This window comes from Salvia splendens, chromosome 2 (assembly GCF_004379255.2).
Source record: "Salvia splendens isolate huo1 chromosome 2, SspV2, whole genome shotgun sequence".
Classification (NCBI taxonomy): domain Eukaryota; kingdom Viridiplantae; phylum Streptophyta; class Magnoliopsida; order Lamiales; family Lamiaceae; genus Salvia; species Salvia splendens.
The window spans coordinates 34510131-34528621 of NC_056033.1; the positions used below are offsets into that span (position 1 = coordinate 34510131).

At 38.7% G+C, this 18491-nt stretch overlaps 2 protein-coding genes across 3 annotated transcripts; both read right to left on the minus strand.

The window, feature by feature from the left end:
* Positions 1–8659: 8659 nt before the first annotated feature.
* On the minus strand, positions 8660–10039 carry LOC121770375. 2 transcript variants are annotated; one of them, XM_042167120.1, is made up of 4 exons: positions 9891–10039; positions 9368–9436; positions 9184–9293; positions 8660–9093 (listed from the first exon to the last, which is right to left on the minus strand). In XM_042167120.1, exons 2-4 carry the CDS (start codon positions 9374–9376, stop codon positions 8964–8966), a joined length of 249 nt encoding a protein of 82 aa, XP_042023054.1. In that variant the 5' UTR covers positions 9377–9436; positions 9891–10039; the 3' UTR covers positions 8660–8963. The 2 variants fall into 2 exon arrangements, with proteins under 2 accessions (XP_042023054.1, XP_042023048.1); XM_042167114.1 differs by having other exon boundaries at positions 9725–10034.
* Positions 10040–10502: 463 nt separating this feature from the next.
* Positions 10503–17207, minus strand: LOC121792362 (exocyst complex component EXO70A1-like). The gene is made up of 12 exons (XM_042190269.1): positions 16954–17207; positions 15799–15894; positions 14786–14991; positions 13879–14127; positions 13386–13524; positions 13072–13284; positions 12787–12992; positions 12449–12649; positions 12254–12353; positions 11284–11393; positions 11055–11201; positions 10503–10930 (listed from the first exon to the last, which is right to left on the minus strand). The coding sequence occupies exons 1-12, from the start codon at positions 17140–17142 to the stop codon at positions 10813–10815; spliced, it is 1974 nt and encodes a 657-aa protein (XP_042046203.1). The 5' UTR covers positions 17143–17207; the 3' UTR covers positions 10503–10812.
* Positions 17208–18491: the final 1284 nt, after the last annotated feature.

An 18491-nucleotide genomic window follows, 5' to 3' on the forward strand; every position in this document is an offset into this window, starting at 1 on the left:
GGTTGAAAAAGTTGGTGGCATGTGAGTCTTACTTTTAGTTTTATAGTAATATTTAAGTGTGAATGAGTTAGTGGAATGTAGGGTCTGCTAAAAAAATGGTAAAAGTGAAATGTGAAATTTTTTTAGAAAAGGAGGGAATATAATCTACGGAAAAAATATTTAGCGAAAGCTCACATGATATTTCAACTAAAATCTCTATTTAAACGAAGAAGTAGAAAAAACCGCCATAACTTGTGAAAGGGTGCCAATGAAGCAAATAAAAGGTGATAATATCCCTTTTTCAATAACAAAGATAATTAAAGAAGAAAGTCACGATTTAATTGATAGCATTCATGTACAGTTGTTTTTAAGTTCACACTTAAAATGACACCAATATTGAAATCAGAGCTAGAATTCGATCTTTGAGTCACAAAAATTAAAGAGGATCTCCACTTTGGAGTACCCAAAATTAAAGAAGATCTAGATAATGAACCCTAAACTTTAATTTTAAAACCAACAAAAGAGATGCTAATCAGTTCAAATGATGAACATCATCGCAAAGATTAAAACACAAAAAAGCGTGGGGGCCATCGAACTTTCTTCTTTTTTCTTTAATTTATATTTTTTACAAATTATTTCTTCTTCTTCTTCTTTTAGGCAGATTGCGTGATTCAAACATTTGTAGTTCATATTGTATGTTTGGAATTTGGAATTTGTAATATACTCATGCATAAACAAAATATATTATTTGTATTGAATTTATCATTAGTAGAATTTATATATAGTAGTACTACTATTCTCATATGATAGGCTCATTAAATTTGAAAATGTGATAGCATTAGGTTTTCTAGCTCTAATTTCTGAAATCCAGCTAGAAAATGTCACCCATTTATAGTACTCTAGTTAAAATTTTAAAATAAAACAGGTTACAGGAGTATCATTAAATTTGAATAAATTGCATTTCCTGATATAATACGACAAAGATTGGGGTATAAGTATATACTATTCTATGATTATTTACTCGATGCCAGAACAAAATTAGCTCCAATGATGCAACATCTTTTCTGCGAGGTGTAGTCAGCGTCTAATTTTTTATTTTTTTTTACCTCGTGTCATAGTGTCTTTCATGTTTATTTACCTATCAGTATATATATAGTTCATTCATACATACACTAAATTATCAGTTCAATAAAATGCCAATTTTTTTTATAAAAGCATATGGTTTCATTGTTTTGAAGAAAGTCCCTTCATTCAGTGAGTCAATCAGTTGTGCTGCTTGTGATTTCATGATTTGTACGTTTTAAATGTGACCAAATATTATAATCAATCATTTCCTGACACGAATATCCTTTTACTTAAGTAGAGAGTAATTAACAGTTAATGCAACAAGATTCATCTCAAAATCCAACTTCCATAAATTATTGGAAGCTTTGCGGCGATTGACGCTTGTGTATGTATGTCATCAGCCAACATTACCTCGAGCTTTGCTCCCATTATTGGTTAGGCCATCCACAACGCTGTTCCTATACCGTTCCTATACCGTTCCTTAAACCACTATTTGAGGGCCCCACTGTACTTTTTTACTCCATTCCTTAACTAAGGAACGGAACCTGCAACCCTCCGTTCCTTAAATTACTATTCATTCAATTTCATTTTTTTATTTCCAACCCGATTCAATTTAAATAAACACACTTTAAAAAACAAACACACTTTATTAAAAAACACACAACATTAAAAAAAATTACAACTTAAACGTAAAAAAATAAAAAGCACACAATTATTCGCGTCGAACCCTTCCCGGGCTGCCAAAGTATTCGCGATGTGGAGAAATAACGGTTTCCCCATGCGGAAACGGCGACGGAAGTACGTATCTCCCCAAACCGGGTTATCGCAGAAGTAGTCGCGTACTAACCTTGCGGCGGCTTCCTCCCGGTTACGATGGATGTACGTACGGGAGCGTCGTTGGGGCGGCGCGGCTTCTTCCGCCTCCCGTCGTCGATCTTCTTCAAGTGATTGTTCCAATATTTGACGCATTTGTTCATAAGGATCCATTAGTTTGATTAAATTTGGAAGAAGGAAAATATAGTTGATTTGAGATGAAAATTGGGGTGGAAATAGAGAGGAATAGATGTGTGTTTGTGATTGAAATGAGTATGAAATAGGAGTATTTATAGAGTAAATAAATAAAATAAAAAATAAAAAAATAATAAAAAACGGATATAAAAAAAACGGTCTCATTACCGTTGCAAAAAATTTTTTTTTTTATTAAATTCGAATTTAAAAAAAAAATGAATTATTGCGTCACCGGACGAAGCCCACTCGCGGGGCAGCGAGTGGGCTTCACGCGTCGAATGAGAGGCCGCCACGTCACCTCGGCGCGTGGCGGAACGTTCCGTTCCGCGTTCCTCCGGAACGGAACGCGGCACGGCATAGGAATGGCGACGGCACGGAACGGCGACGGAACGCACCCCGCAACGCGTGCCGCCGCGGAACCGTTCCGCCGGAACGGCATAGGAACCGCAACGGCACAGCGTTGCGGGTGCCCTTATGCACTGAATCACATATCATCAACATTTCGAGACTGAGAATTAGTACTAACTCAAATTTATTCTTCTAAGTATTCATTAATCAATCTTAAATTATGAATATGTTCATATTATAATTGGTTTTTGATAAGGCCTATTTCAAGCATCGGTTTATGGATAAAATGTGTGCTATTTGATCGGTTTATCGTGCAAAACAAGTGTTAATGGTGCAGAAATGCCGCTTGACCAAGGTAGCAAGGCTGAACTGATCAAGTAAGTACAAAAAGCGATAAAAGGCTAAAAATCGGGGGGAGCTGATCAAGGGGGAGTAATCAAGTAGTTAGGCGGGGACCGCTATCTTCTAGAAGAAGAACACGTGAGGAAATGAGCTGGATGAGGCGCACCATTCTGTTATCAAGGACGACGTTCTAGAAGGGGACACGTGCTGGCATATGAGACGCAAGGACGGGGCTGAGTCACGAATTTGTTACTGAAAAGCGTCGTCATTCTAGAAGGGAAGAACGTAGCAATCAATGAGTCGCTCACTCTCAGCATAAGTGAATATTCCCTGCCAAGATTGTTATCCAGCTGGAGGTCGAAGTCGAGCCTATAAATAGATGATGTGCCACCACAAGAAGGAATCCGATCTTTTAGTTTCCGCCTAGTTTAGCTTAGTTTAGTTCTCTAGCTTTGTCCAGTTCTCTAGAATAGCTTAGCTTAGATAAAGTAATGAGTAGTTAGAAAGGGGAATTAAAGAAGCGCTGCGGAATACTTGTTATCTGTCGGTGTATTCCTAAATTACCCGCCGAGATTCTTCTCGGTTTTACTTGCTTTCTTATTTTCCGAAGTATTAGCTTAGTTTCAATTTCACGCTGTACTGCTCTCAGTTTAGTTTAATCAAAGTTATTACGTTTTCATCCTCGCATTTACTGTTACGTTCTCACCTGCAATTCACTTGACCCAGTAGTTAAATTTACCTTGATCAAGTTAGCAAGTTTAATTTTGCCTAGAGTAAAAACAGTAGTTAAAAACTCCCAAGTTAAAGCGTGGCACCAGCCAACCCCCTGTTTACTACACACACTCTCGACATACCAACTTCTTTGTGGGATCGACCCCGAACTTGCCGCTTTACTGTTAAAGTAGTGCAAAATTGGGATTTTACCAATTACATTGGTAGGAAACGAGTGAGAGCGAGTTTGACTCGATCAAGTGGCAACGACATTTGCTAACTGATCCAATGGGTTCAGTTGTTTTCAATATAACTTGGTCCGAATTCGCCCCCCTCTCGAGGCCTTCCAAAATGGCCCCGTTGCCGGGGAAGCATGGTGTTACTTTATGTTTGTGCGTAGTGCGTAGGTGTATATAGTCTTATTTCCTTGTTTTCTCATTTTGTTTTTCACTGTTGATGAGAAGGTGCCAACGCGGTGGACACTGGAATCATCCCTTTCTATACAGAGAGACTAACGCTCATTGGAGAGTCCAGGAAGCCGGCGTGGTCACCACTCGTTAAGAGCAGCATTAGAAGCCGCGGCAGCCGCTGAACAGAACACACAACCACCACCAGCAGAGATGGCCCTTGTCGCTGACGACTCCGGGATTGGCTCTCTGCACGCTCATAATGAGAAGGAGCCCACACATGCCATTGCCGCTACTCCTGGGATGCGGACCATCATGATCAAACGGGAGTACTGGCCGTTTTATCCCACTTTTACGGTCTTTCGAAGGAGTGTCCGTACGCCTTTCTAGAGGAGTTCTGCCAGTACTGTGATATTCAGCCCGTGCCGGCTGGATCCACATCCGAAGATTACAGGCTCAAAGCTATTCCCTTCGTTTTGAAGGGCGATGCGGGTGTCTGGCTGTCAAGGCTGCCAGAAGGATCCATCAGAACCTGGGCTGAATTCCGCATGATATTCCTAGATCGCTATTTCCCAGCATCGAAGACTAGTGCCCTGAAAAGGGAGATTACAGAGGCTAGACAGGAGTACGATGAACCCCTTGGCCAGTACTGAGGAGAAAGAAATCTACTCTGTTTTCTACAGTGGAAGGGGACTTCTCGAAAACCGCATTTAGCCAAGCCAAAAATATCCTGGAGGGGCTTATTGAGGCCAAGCGGTCGTATAAGACATCCCGAGGGCAGTATAGGAGAGGGGCAGTGCACGTAGCAGAGGCGCGTAACGATGAAAAGTTGGAGGCTCGATTTGAGCAGATGGAAAAGAAACTGTTAGAGGCAGTAGAGAAAGCCAGACCACCTCCACCAAAAGAAACGCAGTATGTACCGCAACCGTCCCCACCAGAAGAGCATCACTACTACTATTGCGAGTTCCCCCCTGAGGCAGAACCGCAGGCCCAAGTAAATGCCGTGGGCCACTGGAACGCAAATGGCAACTGGATCCAGGGGAAGCAGAGAGATGCTCCATGGAGGGATCACCCAAATTTCAGTTGGACTGATCAGAATTAGAGCCAACCATCGCAACCTTCTGGAGGGCAGCCCAATTGTCCAGCTCGAATCCAGGAAAGGCCAAACACTTGAGGGAACAAAATGCAGGGAGGTCAGGCAGGATGGTCAAATGGACCTCAAGGGAACTGGTCAAGTGGAGGACAGTCTAACTGGTCAAGTCGACAACAGGAAGGAGAATGGGGTACCAACACCAAGGCCCTCAGTTTAGCAACCAGGGAAGACAGTCAAATAATCAACTTGTGAACTATGTCCCGCAGTACCAAAGAGGGAACCAACAGAATCATCCCCCCAGAACCAGCCAGAGCAGTATGGACCTTCCGGTTACTATCAGCAAGGCTATGGAGGAGGTCGATTTAATTAGAGATATAACAAACAGCAATTTGAAGGTCCAGGAGATGTGATGATCTCGCATCAGCCCCAAGATGCAATGCGAGAAATACAAGAGACTCAGAAAGAGCAGAGGGCTGCACTCGAGATGCTTACAAAGCAGTTATCTTAGGTAGCCATGTCTTTGGGCGAGCTGAGAGGGAATGAAGGAAAGCTTCCGGCCACAGTGCAGCAACCTACAGGACGAGAGATTGTCAATACAGTCTCTCTGAAATCGGAAACAGTTTGTCAAAGTTCATCTACGAGTTTTCCAGCACCTAGACTCGATCATAACGAAAGTTTTGAGCCCATCGCCTTTAATCAAGTCGTACAAGAAGAAGAGTCTAGCACCCGTGAATAGGTTGCTGAGAAGAGGAGTATGGTCGAAGCGGAAAATGAGACCGGTGTAATCCAATCTAGAGATCTTCCACCCAAGAAAGTTGACCCAGGGGTGTTTAGGCTTCCAATCTCCATCAGAGACGTTCTAATGGAGCAAGCAATGTGCGACCTAGGGGCTTCCATCAATATTATGCCGTATTCTATATACGAGAAGCTGGAAGATGCTAAGCTTATCAAAATTGATATGGAGATACAGCTAGCAGACTGGTCTTGCATCTACCCCGAGGGAGTTCTGGAAGATGAAATTGTCAAAGTGAACAAATTCATGTACCCCCGCCGACTTCTTCGTCATAAAGACGACAGAGCCGGGAGCGGAGGAGTCTGTTGGCATCCTTTTGGGAAGGCCATTCTTATCCACAGCCAGCACAGTCATCGACGTCTGTCAAGGGACGATGAAGCTGAGTTTTAATGGAGAACAGCTTACATTCGAAATTGATAAAGCTGTGAGGAAGCCACAGGACAGCGAGAGCATTCAAACAGTAGACGCTATCAGCCCTCGAAAACAAAAGTATCCGGAAAAGAAATCCTTCAAAAAACCACCCTCTGGTTCCACTGAAGGTAAACAGCTCAAGAGAGAGGCAGCGGAATGGTTTGATACGGCGATGACTAGAGGAATGGACGATCAAGCCATTAGAGTTTTTCCAGCCATCACAACCAGCCGAGTCAAGAGAGATTACCCAACCAGGAAGAGTCGAAAAACCACCTGACCAAGCCATCCCACTGAAAAGAATGCTGAAGGAAGATCCCTCGCCTACAAGGTAACTATTTTCCGTACCAGCATCGCCGATGACTCTCAAGAACCTTACCAACCAGGCCAGTCAAAAACCAGTCAAATCAAACCTGCAAGAACAAGGATGACAGATGATAGAAGAACTGAGACAGAGCCAAGGGGTAGTCAAGTGGAAAACGCATGCGTTGATAGAAATTTACCCAGAGCTGTACATGCATCCCATGATAAAAAAGGGAGGGACGCCCCACTTTGATCGACAATGCAGATTTAGCCCCGCCCTGAGATTGGAAAAGTTCATGGTAGGGGAAGAAGAGTAACTCTTCCAGTGTCAACCGAAACTGACACCCAAAAGGCGGAATTCGAACTGGGCAGACCCTTGAATAATCAAGGCAATGCACACGCAGGCAGTAAAACTCCCATGCTCTACCGACCAGGAGAAGGTCAGAACCTTTCTGAGACGCGCCAGGATCTATAGGAGATTCATCAAGAATTTCGCAAAGATAGCCCAGCCTCTGACGAAGCTTTTCCAGAACGACATGAAAATTGAATTCTATGATGCCTGCAAGACCGCGTTCACATTTCTGAAGTACCGATTTGTAAGTTCTCTGATTATACGCGTCCTCGACTGGAATCACCCCTTTGAGTTGATGTGCAATGCTAGCGACTATGCTGTGAGAGCAGTGTTTTGTTAGAAAATCAAAGGAAAGAGTTACGTCGTCTTCTACGCGTCAAAAACATTGAACCAGGCACAAAGGAGCTATGATGTGACCGAAAGGGAAATGCTATCGGTAGTCCTCACCTTTGAGAAGTTCAGACCATACCTGTTTGGGTCCAAGGTGATAGTTTATACAGACCATGCGGCCGTCGAACACATCTTAGCAAAAAAAGAATCAAAGCCGCGGAAGATCAGATGGGCACTCCTTCTACAGAAGTTTGATTGGGAAGCAGTGGCTAAGAAAGGATGTGAGGACAGAGTGGCTGATCACCTGAGCCGAGTTTTGCGATAAGATAACGGTGAAGGCATTCCAGACGTTTTTCCTGAAAAGTACCTGCACCTGATCAAGTCAACATCCAAAAAATAGTGGATCTACCAGGCAGGGAGAATTGCTCAACCCGAACAAAAAATTAAGGGACAACACAAGCGGGAAGCGCCATGGTTCGCAGACAGGGCCGACTACTTGGTGGCTAGCGAGTTGCCCGGAAGAGACGGAATGGAGATAATTTGTAGTGGATGACAGTCCACTACTTATGCCTAACTCGCACAAGTGAACAGGTAAAAGGAGTGATCGGGTGTTCATGGGTAGTCTGCTTGATCAAACAACAAATTCTGAATCTCTTAAACTGATCAAGTGACATCCCAGGGGGACCCGGTCAAGTCCTAGTTAGTGTAAATAGTTTTTCGTATGCTGATTTCCCGGTTTTTCATTCTTCATGCTACTTATGTTCCAGCTCTCTCTCTCTCTCTCTCCTTCAAACCATATTTGAAAAACTTATAAGCCTATAAATTTTATGCTAAAATTAAAAGTAAGATATTTTGCCTTTGAACACTCACTTCATCATTATGTGTCTCAAAAGAGCTATAAATGTGTGTGTAGCTTTTGTATGTGTGACAAAAGGGGTGGGGAGTAGCATTAGCATGGAGACAAAGTTTCCACACATTGATCTTTTGCAGTCTTTATTTAGGAAAAGAAAAGTGAGAAATGGTTCTTTTAAATAGGGTCACCATCTAATGCTTTCATAAAGCTTTTCCCTTTTCTTTCTATTGCAAGTGATTTTTGCATGAAAGTAAGGGTTGCCTCGGATCTCCAACCCTCCTTCCATCCATCAATTACCCCATTATATACTACTTTGAATCTCTCTCTCTCTCTCTCTAGTATAACCTCACAAACAATGATGAATGCCTTGGATCCCACAAATCATATCAGCATTACTATACATTTTTGTGGATAAAAGCTTAAAGAAAAGGATAAAGAAACAATCCATTTATTCCTGATCAAGGTAGGGCTGATGACCTTCTGGTCAAAAAAGAGTATTTCAAACACATAAAAGGTATCAAGAATGTTTTTTCCCCTTTTTCTTTTTTCAATTCTTTTTCAAATTTGGGATTTTGGATATAGTTTGATGATACTGTTCCCAATGATTGTTTGGTCATTCTAGCTTGTCCAGCAGGAGAAGATGGGATGTGGGGTAGAGAGATAGAGATAGAGATAGAGAAAGAGGCATGTACATCCCATATATACACAAGTATAAGGAGCCAATTAATCCCATGCATAAGGAAAACTTGAAGATTAAAAAAAAACTACTACTAAAAACACACTTTACACTGTTTCTAGCAGTGAAACTGAGCAAAATGTAACAAACACAGAAAATATCATACAAAATACTTTTGAGAGAAGAAAATTTCACAAGATTATGTATATATCATCAATTCTAGGAGATGTATCAATGCAGCAGAATTTCTCAGAAACAGAGTATCCCAGGTGTATGCTTAGTTAAATTAGGCAGATCATGGATCTTTCCCAAACCTCATTAGAGCATGAGTTGCCAGCATGGACGCTCGTCGTGTAGCCTCGATGACATGGCCCACGAGCGGTGCCTTAACCGTCTCTCGGTCCCACAAGGGCTTCTTGTCCCACCTGTCACACGCACACCCTCAGTCAGGCAAGGCATTAATTGAATTTGGACATGTCACTAACTAGTTAATTAATATATGAACAAATATATACCGATCTTGATGTGCAACGACTTTGCCATCCTCTGTGTCCAGCTTGATGAGGGATATCATATTTATGTCTTTACCCAGGAACTTGTAATATTGTTTGTTGTGTATTAGTATCTGCATTACAAACTCAATCAACATTTATATCACTAAAAAAAGGTTGATTTAGTATGTATTTTGTTTCTTTCTACCTCTGTCATTCCGGGTGAAGTCTCCTTCTCTGTGATAGTATAGTCCACTATTCTTGACTCGCTGAAGATCTGAAGCAACATGAAGTATAAATTTCAGCACCTATTAATGACATATATTGGCATTCAAATGAGAAAGAGGAAGATAGCTGTAGCAAGGATTAGTTCCAATTCATGTGTGCTACCAATTTTTCAATTTGGAGAACATAGGCAATAGAGTACATACTTATTCAATCTTGCTTCTAATGTTACTTAACAATCTGAGAAATGGTTATAGATATGAATCTACTATAGTTGAGAAAGATAGGACTCAAAAATCATTTAAGCAAAGACAAAAAAAAAGAAGAAAAAGTTGCTCACAAATTGAGAATGTGAGGGAGTATATCATCCGAAACAGATTTTGATGGTTTCTCCTCACTAACTTCCTTCCTCACTTGATCCGTCACGCCCTCTTCACCACACACACACACACACACACACACAGAGGTTGAGATTAAAAGGAGCTTCAAACGACTTGGTTTACTACCTTGCGACGACAAAGGATTTGCTTGGAGCTTTAGGATGATGATGATGAAGACCATGGGCATGGTGTAACAACATCTCTATGCTTCTACTACTGCCACGTGGCAAATTCCTGGCCATTTGGACACACCCTTTTTTTATATGCGAAATTGCATCTCTCTCACCTTACTTGCCTTATAAAAACTTCATCCTTTTTGTCAAGATATTAACAACATTTCAACATCTAACCGTTTTTATTACTAGTAGTATCAACATTTTCTTTTCATGTAGTATTAGTAACCTAATATATTCAAATACTTTTCCGGTTCAACAATATCTAGACTTTTCTTGGTATAATGGAATAGATTATTATAGAAATAAAATTATAATCTTTTGGCATTTCCCTAACTTTTCATTTCATCCTCTCATTCATTCCATCATACAAAGCAGCAAATGAATAAAATAGAAATAAGAATCATATTTCATTTAATCATACCAAAAAAAGAGTTAATGATTTTCTCAGTTAGGAAGTTCAAATTAGTAGAAGTTTTATTTTCGTAGCAAGGATAATTTGTTCTTCAGTATATATTGGTTGCTATTAGAATACTTGTAGACATCAAGCTACAAGTTGAGGCAATTACTACAAAATAGCAAGATTCAATCGGAAATGCATGGCATACACCTTAAAAGAAAATTATCCACCAAAAAAAATGATTATCAAACTACTTGGCTATACAAGAATACAACACAAACAGTTGCCGGTTCTGTTTAATGATGATGCACATACTTATTGACACTTTACAAAACAAATGCTTTCAAATCAGCCCCTAAATTTACTCTTATTTGTCTTCAAACAAGGTACCAAAACAATATCCTACATCAGCAACAATACGCCTTATCAATGACTCACAAAGCCCCCATTGTGGAAGAGTGGAGATGAAAACGATCTAACGCCTAGGCTCGTTCAAGGTCTTGCCCTCGAAAAATTCACCCAGCATGTGCTCAAGATCCTCAGGTGTGTATCTGATGTATTTCTGGGGATTCTTACCATTCTCAACCATAGGTCTGTTCAATATAAAAAAAGGCATCTCAGTAACACAAGAATCATTCTTCATGGCTAATGGAGCATAATTTTGATATTCGATCCTGATATCATCAATAAATTATTGAAAGAAAGCCAAGCACCCACCCAAACCGTTTAATGAAAGATCGGTAAGCTGGAAGCAACACTTCAGCAACGGCAAGCCTCAAAGATTCTCGAAGCTCGGTGTCTGGAACTGTCCATTGAGATTGTCTTTGATGAAGCTCTTCAAATTGCATGTTGAATGTCTTTAATCTAGAGGAATCACAGTAATAATTAGTCAAATGACTAACCAGTCAACTATAATCAAAGTATCTCTAGAAATAACTAAAAGCACCTGTCCTTGATAATTGCTCTAGAGACTCCACTACTATTTCCTCCATCGACACCAACCGAGCTACCACCTCCTGATGATGTCAGGCCTTGAGCAGAGAGACACTGTAGAATCTGCACAAGATGGGTTGTAATTTCAGATAGAAGCCTCTGGAAAAATTTGTGAATTCTAAAAGCATGAATCATGATAGTTCATCAAGTACTTATAGTGCAGGATACTCCCATAAGAAATGCTCTGGTATGCTACTTGTGATAATGACAAGTAAACTTTTAGTTACACAACATAATCTGCTTACAAATATGGAAAAAACTTTGAACAATTTCCCCTTGAGTCAACTTAAAAAATAAAATAATACTCGGAGGTATACCAAAACCGAAACTATTCCGCATTATACAAGTAGCGCAGTTCTATTACTACAACAAGAATATTTCGTATCATATCACACGTGAAGCTATGTGGAGCGACCACATGTATGCGGACACACAGGGTGAAGATGCAAACACATACATGCCAGATTTGAGAGGGTGCAGACTCAAATTTGAATACAAGAATAATCAGACAAATGTTAACACGAATTCAAAAGCAAATAAATGTAATTTAATATGAAGGCTCTTTACACCCAATTTGTTCTATTTTGGGGGATTTTTCTGCCCTGCACCAACTACACGGCTACACCTACCATACCAATCAAAATCAACCCATACCAATACCATCAACATGTACCACCCCACTTCTTTAAGAAATGGGTCTATTTACTACAAAATTTCTATAGGTTGTTTGTTCCAGATAAGTATGATTAATAGCTAAATGTAATATCCAGTTTATGACTACTATCAACTAGAATACTCGATTGCATAGGGTTATTCTAGGTGAATTGGCTAGGCCCGGAGCTGCAGTAACGTTACAGATAACCCTTTATTTCTCAGCTAATGTGTCTCTCGCAGGGGGAGAAAGAAAAAAGAAAGAGAATAACCTTTGCCCAAGCGATCCTCTTATATTGGTTTGCATGTTGTTGCACAACTCTCCTATGTCTCTGAACCCAATCATCCCCTAACAAATCTTTGGCTTCAGACCTATCAGTAACCAGATAAAAAATAAACATTTTTACCAATCACAAGCAGCATATAATAGTAGGTTATATCTAAATACAATTCTGATATTTACAAACCTGCGTACAGATCTGACCATATAGTGGATATTATTCATCAGAAACAAATGAGTCAGAGAGGTATCTCTATATTGCTTAGATTTCCCATCCAAATTGGTTTGGAGAGCCTGCATGATTCGCATTGTCACAGCAGCAAGCTGAGAATTTGAGTCATCTTTATTTTCAAATTCTTGGAAAAGTTGCTTCAGTGTTGATTGGTAGCTGAAAAATGAAATAATAAGTATACACTCATGGCATCATCAGTGTCCATTATCTCTATAGGAAAGAAACAATAAACTTTAGTCTTAGTAGATACAAAAGGCATACTATAAACACTATGGTAAAGATAGATGACTTACTCAAACAAGAATTTCACATAGTTAATCACATAGCTTGTCAGAGGGTGGACAGTCCCATCAGCAACAGCAGTTTTAGTAGCATCCTTTTCCACTGCTTCTTCAAAGTCACCAAAGGTCTCCTGTGCTGTTCGAGCAAGCCTTTTTGTCAACCCCAAGGCAGAGTCCCTAATTTCAGTGCAAGCTTTACCTCTAAAAAGTGCTCCAATCTGCCGCAACGATTGATCATTTTCCAGAATCAGGGCAAACATGTTTTACAGTGGTTGTTCTAATGAAATTTATCAATACCTCAGAGTGAAGCTCTCTCATGATTTCATACATATCTAAAAGAACAAATAGCTTTTCAGGGGATCGCTTGCTTTTGGCGATGGCATCTCCAAAGCTAAGTAGTATAGCAACACTCCCAGCAGTAACTTCAGCAAAGCACTGATCCATGAGAGGATCAAAGCCTTCAAAAATTTGATCACAGACTTTACGCTCTCCAGCAAACAGCAACTTAACCTGTATAAGGATGATTGTATTAGGTGTTAAGATGAGATCCAGCGATTATACACATGAGCATTATTCACAATAAAATAAGTGTCATTAACAGAATGGCTTACAGCTATCCGCATAAAATGTATCCAATTCCCAATCTTAGCTTCCAAAACTTCCCATTGCATCTTTTGCACATCTTCTTTGCTGAGCTTTTCCACTCCCAATTTGCGCAGACTTTCTTCTAAAACTACAGAACGGATATCTCTACATAGCATAATGCAAATTCATCATAAAGAGGGAAACATGAGTTAGATACAGTTAATCTAATTTGATATTCGAAGCATGTAACTAAGCTGCTTGCTATCCCAAAAATATTTGCAGGTTGAGTGCAAAACCTACATGAGAAAAAACTTACTGAGTACAAAATAATTCTGTTATACTGTATATTATTTATATCCAACAAATAACAATATCAAAATTTTTGGACCCTTAGAACAATTTATATCTCTGAAGTTCACTCTACTGGAAAAGTTATCTTCAACAAAAACTTAAAAAGAAATAACAAAACAAAATAAATTACCAACACCCCAGCTACCAAGCAGAAAATGAGATAGTTACCTATATATTTTCTGTAACTGCTGTCGATTCCCAGCTTGTACCATCTGCAATGCTAAATCATGCAACAGAGGTAAAATTCGAGGTGGAATTAAAGCTGGTGTAGTATATACGAAATTTTCAGATGTATTATTTTGATGATCATGGTGGCTATTTGATGATGGAGTCTTGCCACTAGAATGTCCAGGCGATTCTGATGGTCGCATAGAATTGGGAAGGCACTCAAAAAGTCTTTCAGGTTCAACAGGTTTGCTGGAAAATATAAAATTTCTTAGATGGAAGTATAGAACGCATAAATACAACATGGCCATGAATAGTTAAATATAATGAGTGTACAAACAAACAGCAAAACAAAAAATCATGAAACTGTAGAACAAGAGAACGACAGGTTCCACCTATTGAGTTATTAGTGATTTAGTGGAGAGCATAATCTCAATCGTGTAGAAAATAAGGATTAGCCTCAATGATCTGTGCATGAAAGGCTGACGGAAACTGAACGTTTATGGTATAATTCTTCTAGATGATTAACTTATTTGTCTACTTCAGGATTATAATTATACCATATGTGTCCATTTTACTTTTAAGAAGTTATGTTGGGTATTACATAACTAATTTAGATTTGATGAATAATACAGATTTGTGGATCAGATGATATTAATTCTAATACAAAGTTCTAATTTATGTGGTGGAGTGAGCTTAGTTTTGTGTTTATTTAAGATCAAGCAAATATTTATATTACATACTGATCCCTTTTACAGAGATTTGGTACCAGACTAAGTCAAATGCAATTACCACCATAATATTTCTGTGATTCCGTGGTTTCTGCCAACCCAAAGTTTGTATCAAGAAAAGCAAAAGAACATTAAAACATTAATACTAAGTGTTTAGTGACATAAGAGGAAGAACTAACCTGTAAGATGATAAAAGTTGTTTGAACTCCTCTTCCAGCTTTGATATAGCCTTGGCAAGTAAATTATTTGTGTGGTTGAGCACACCATCGCTGCTCTTAAAACTTTTGTTGCTGTTGAAAAACTGGATGTTGTTCCTTAATTGCTGAATAGCTTGAAGATAACTCTCCAGGTCCTCATGTGGTCCCTTCAATATTTTAGCCTCAGCCTGATACAAAAAGAAATATAGATATGACAAAAACATTTTTAAAAAGTGTAGAGAAATGATAATTGGGGTTGACAAAAGCAAAAAAAGATATTTCCAACATCTACAAGTATATATTGTATATCCTGTTGGATTTTCAAGTAACAAGCTTCCCTATTGGACCTACTTAAGATATTGGTGCAACATAATCTGGATAACTTTCTCTCAAAAATTACATATCCTGAAAACTGATTTATACTTCCTCCATCCCATAAAATAGTCTTCTTTTTCCATTTTGATTCGTCCCATAAAATTAGTCCACTTCTATATTTGGCAAGTTTTTCTCTCCTATGATGTGAGTCATATTCTCCCCTAACAATACTTCAATCACTTTTCTTTCTACCGCTCTCCTATTTTACCAATTTTGCATTAAAACTCGTGTTGTTCCCAAAGTCCCTATTTTTATGGGACGGGGGGAGTCTTCTTTGATGTTCACCCTTAGTCAGGGAAATTAAGGATACATCATATGTTCTTCTATTCTATGATATCCATTCCATATGATATCAACTTGTTTTGCGGCTCAACGCCTCAACCTCTTGCCTTCATTCAGCAAGTGATGTACAAATTACAATATTAATCAAAATGTGAATCAAAGGGAGGCTATACCACAATCATAGCAAGAGCAAGAAACTAATGGACTTTATTTTTCATAACCACAACATTAATAATCAATAATATACTTAATACATAACAATGGCAATGTTGGTTGGGAAAGCATATAAACGCTATTCCAAAGACAATGACAAGTCTCCTCAGAAGAAAGAGTCTTACCTGGCGAGAAAGATCAAACTGTGACAAGATGACCTCAGCGGCCTTCAAGGTTTTATCAATGTTCTCATGAGCTCTCCGAATAGCATGTGTTCTAAGCTACAGAAAAGGTAGTGCAAAGAAACTGGTAAATAATGAAATCTCTAACAGAGAATTTACTTACACGCTCCAAATATTTCTAGGGAAAAAGGCTTCCCCCAAATATGTCCTTTGTAAGTATTAAGAAACAATACAAGAGCCAACAACAACCATAAGTAAACATTATAACTTGCATCTATTTGCACTATAAAGCAAGACAAGACAAAGCAAACTGTGATCTGGAAGATATTAGGAAACAGCATTGGAATAACGATGTGGTACTAAAATTTCAGGAAAATTAGTGACAGTGAACTTAGAAGCCATTATATTTTCTATAGCAGAGTCATCCACAAAATAACAAAGGTTCATTGATTTTTAAGTAAATCTATTTTCTAGTGACATAGTAATGTATTTATAGACATCCCAGTCAGCGAGAAGAAACATTCAATTTTTAATGCAAGCGAAAGCACAGTAACACTGAATAATAAGAAACCAAGTTTAAGATGATTAAAATTTCACCTAAGGTGAAGATTCTACAATTCCCTTTAAAATCTTAGCTCAACACAATTACCATATATAAAGTATATAAAATAACTGATCTTAGCCTACAAAGCAACTGAGTGCACATTGATATTGCTAAACCCAGCAAGCATAGATCAAAACTTGAGTGGTTAAAGTCCCCATGTTTAAACAAGCATGAAAAACTTGACCTGCCAAAGGTAAGCATATTCAAATTATACGTAACTTCAAACAGAAGAGCACATTTGCTAATTGATCCGTTTATTTATCATTAAACAAATATTAAAAAAATGTGAAACGATAAACTAGATCTTCTGTCTAGTTCACTAGCAGTCCAATCATCATTCCCAACCAAATAAGAAATGGTACTTCTTCACCGAACTAAAGAGCAAGGGAAATAACAGAAACAAAGCGGATGAATAGCGCATTTCTCCAACCAATTGAAAGGATCAAATGTTCCATCCACATCTCACAAATTAACTTGCCGAATCACGTATGGAGCATGATACCGATCATTAATAGCGCAAAAGATCCGACGAATTAGAGAAAGATGAGGCATACTTGAGTTGGACGCATGGCGGTTTCGAGAGCGGATAGGCGGTGGTCAAAAGACCCCAAAATAGTCACCATATTATCAGTGAAGGACTGGCTCTTCACCAGAGCCTCCCTCATCTGTGCTGCTCGGTCGCTCAGTGTGTCTGCCACAACTCCGCCGCCACCTGCCCCGCTTCTTCTCGGCGGAATCCCCATTTTTTTGTCAGGCTGAATTTCTGTTCGGTTGTGAGAGAAGTCTAGAGAGAGACTGGGTAGGGAAAACACGCAGAAGCGAGTCAAAATTCAATGGGCAAAAAAGGGATTTTGTGTCCGGCAAAAATTATTTTGACTAATTGCATAAGGTACCCCGTATTTGTGTATATTTGTGTTTGGGGCATCACATATATTGAAGTTGAAGGAACTAAATCTTATTGTGATTAACTAGAAATTAGTAGTAGTATTTTTTTGGAATTTTGTTAAATTATATACTAATAATTAGATGAGAATATGATCATAACCTTGTTTTATGTGGTCATAAATGTATACTACTCTCCATTCATCCTCGAAGTAAATAGAGGGGGCTACCATGAAAAATATACGTCTGGGTCCATGGTAACTGGTCGTCGGAAAGGGGCGACCGCACCCTCATTCCCCTCCCTGGATCTTCCATTTTTAGTTTGTCTCATTCAATATATCCACTTTCTATATTTAGAAATAAATCTCGTTCTCTTCTCTTCTTATTAAAATATTCAGTATAGTTTCTATCTACTTACTTCACCTAACAATTCTTTCTAAAATCTTATGTCACTTATGAATGTGGATATCTTAATAGGAAAGAGGGAGAACTAGTTAAGAATTGATTACCTCAAAAGATGCTACCAATTTTTCAAAAAATATGAAAATATATTTATCACGAATTAAATGAAATTAAAAAATATGTAAACATAATGAAAAAATTATTGAAAAATCATGTATATAAACTTCGAAGGTAGACCTTGTATTGATAAGATTGTAATGATTTAAAGAAAATATTTCTACTTCTACATGTATCAATCTATCAATATACTCTAATGAAATGAAATGAGGGAAACAAAGAGAAATATTTTGTGTGTATACGATATACACACATAATAAATAAAATAAATTGTTTCACACATCTTCAACACTCAACAATCTCATGTTTTTGGTCAACCTTAATATTGTACAACTACTCCAAAGATATGAAAAATTAATCGTGGCATTCACAACATTCTGTCGACTCCCTTTAGGAACAACAGGTAAAATTTGTCTAAAGTCACCACCAAAAACTACATTTTTCCACCAAGCGGTTTGTCCATATTGGACTCACTACACACACGAAGAATATCTCTAAAAGTCATATCCACGGCTTCTATGCAATGTTTATGACTCATCGGTGCTTCATCCCATATGATAAGCTTGGACCTTATGATAAGCTCAGCAAGACCCGTCCCTTGTTTTTATATTGCACACTGAATCTCCATTCATGTTGATAGGAATCTTAAACCGTGAGTGGGCGGTTCTACCTCCAAGTAACAATAGAGATG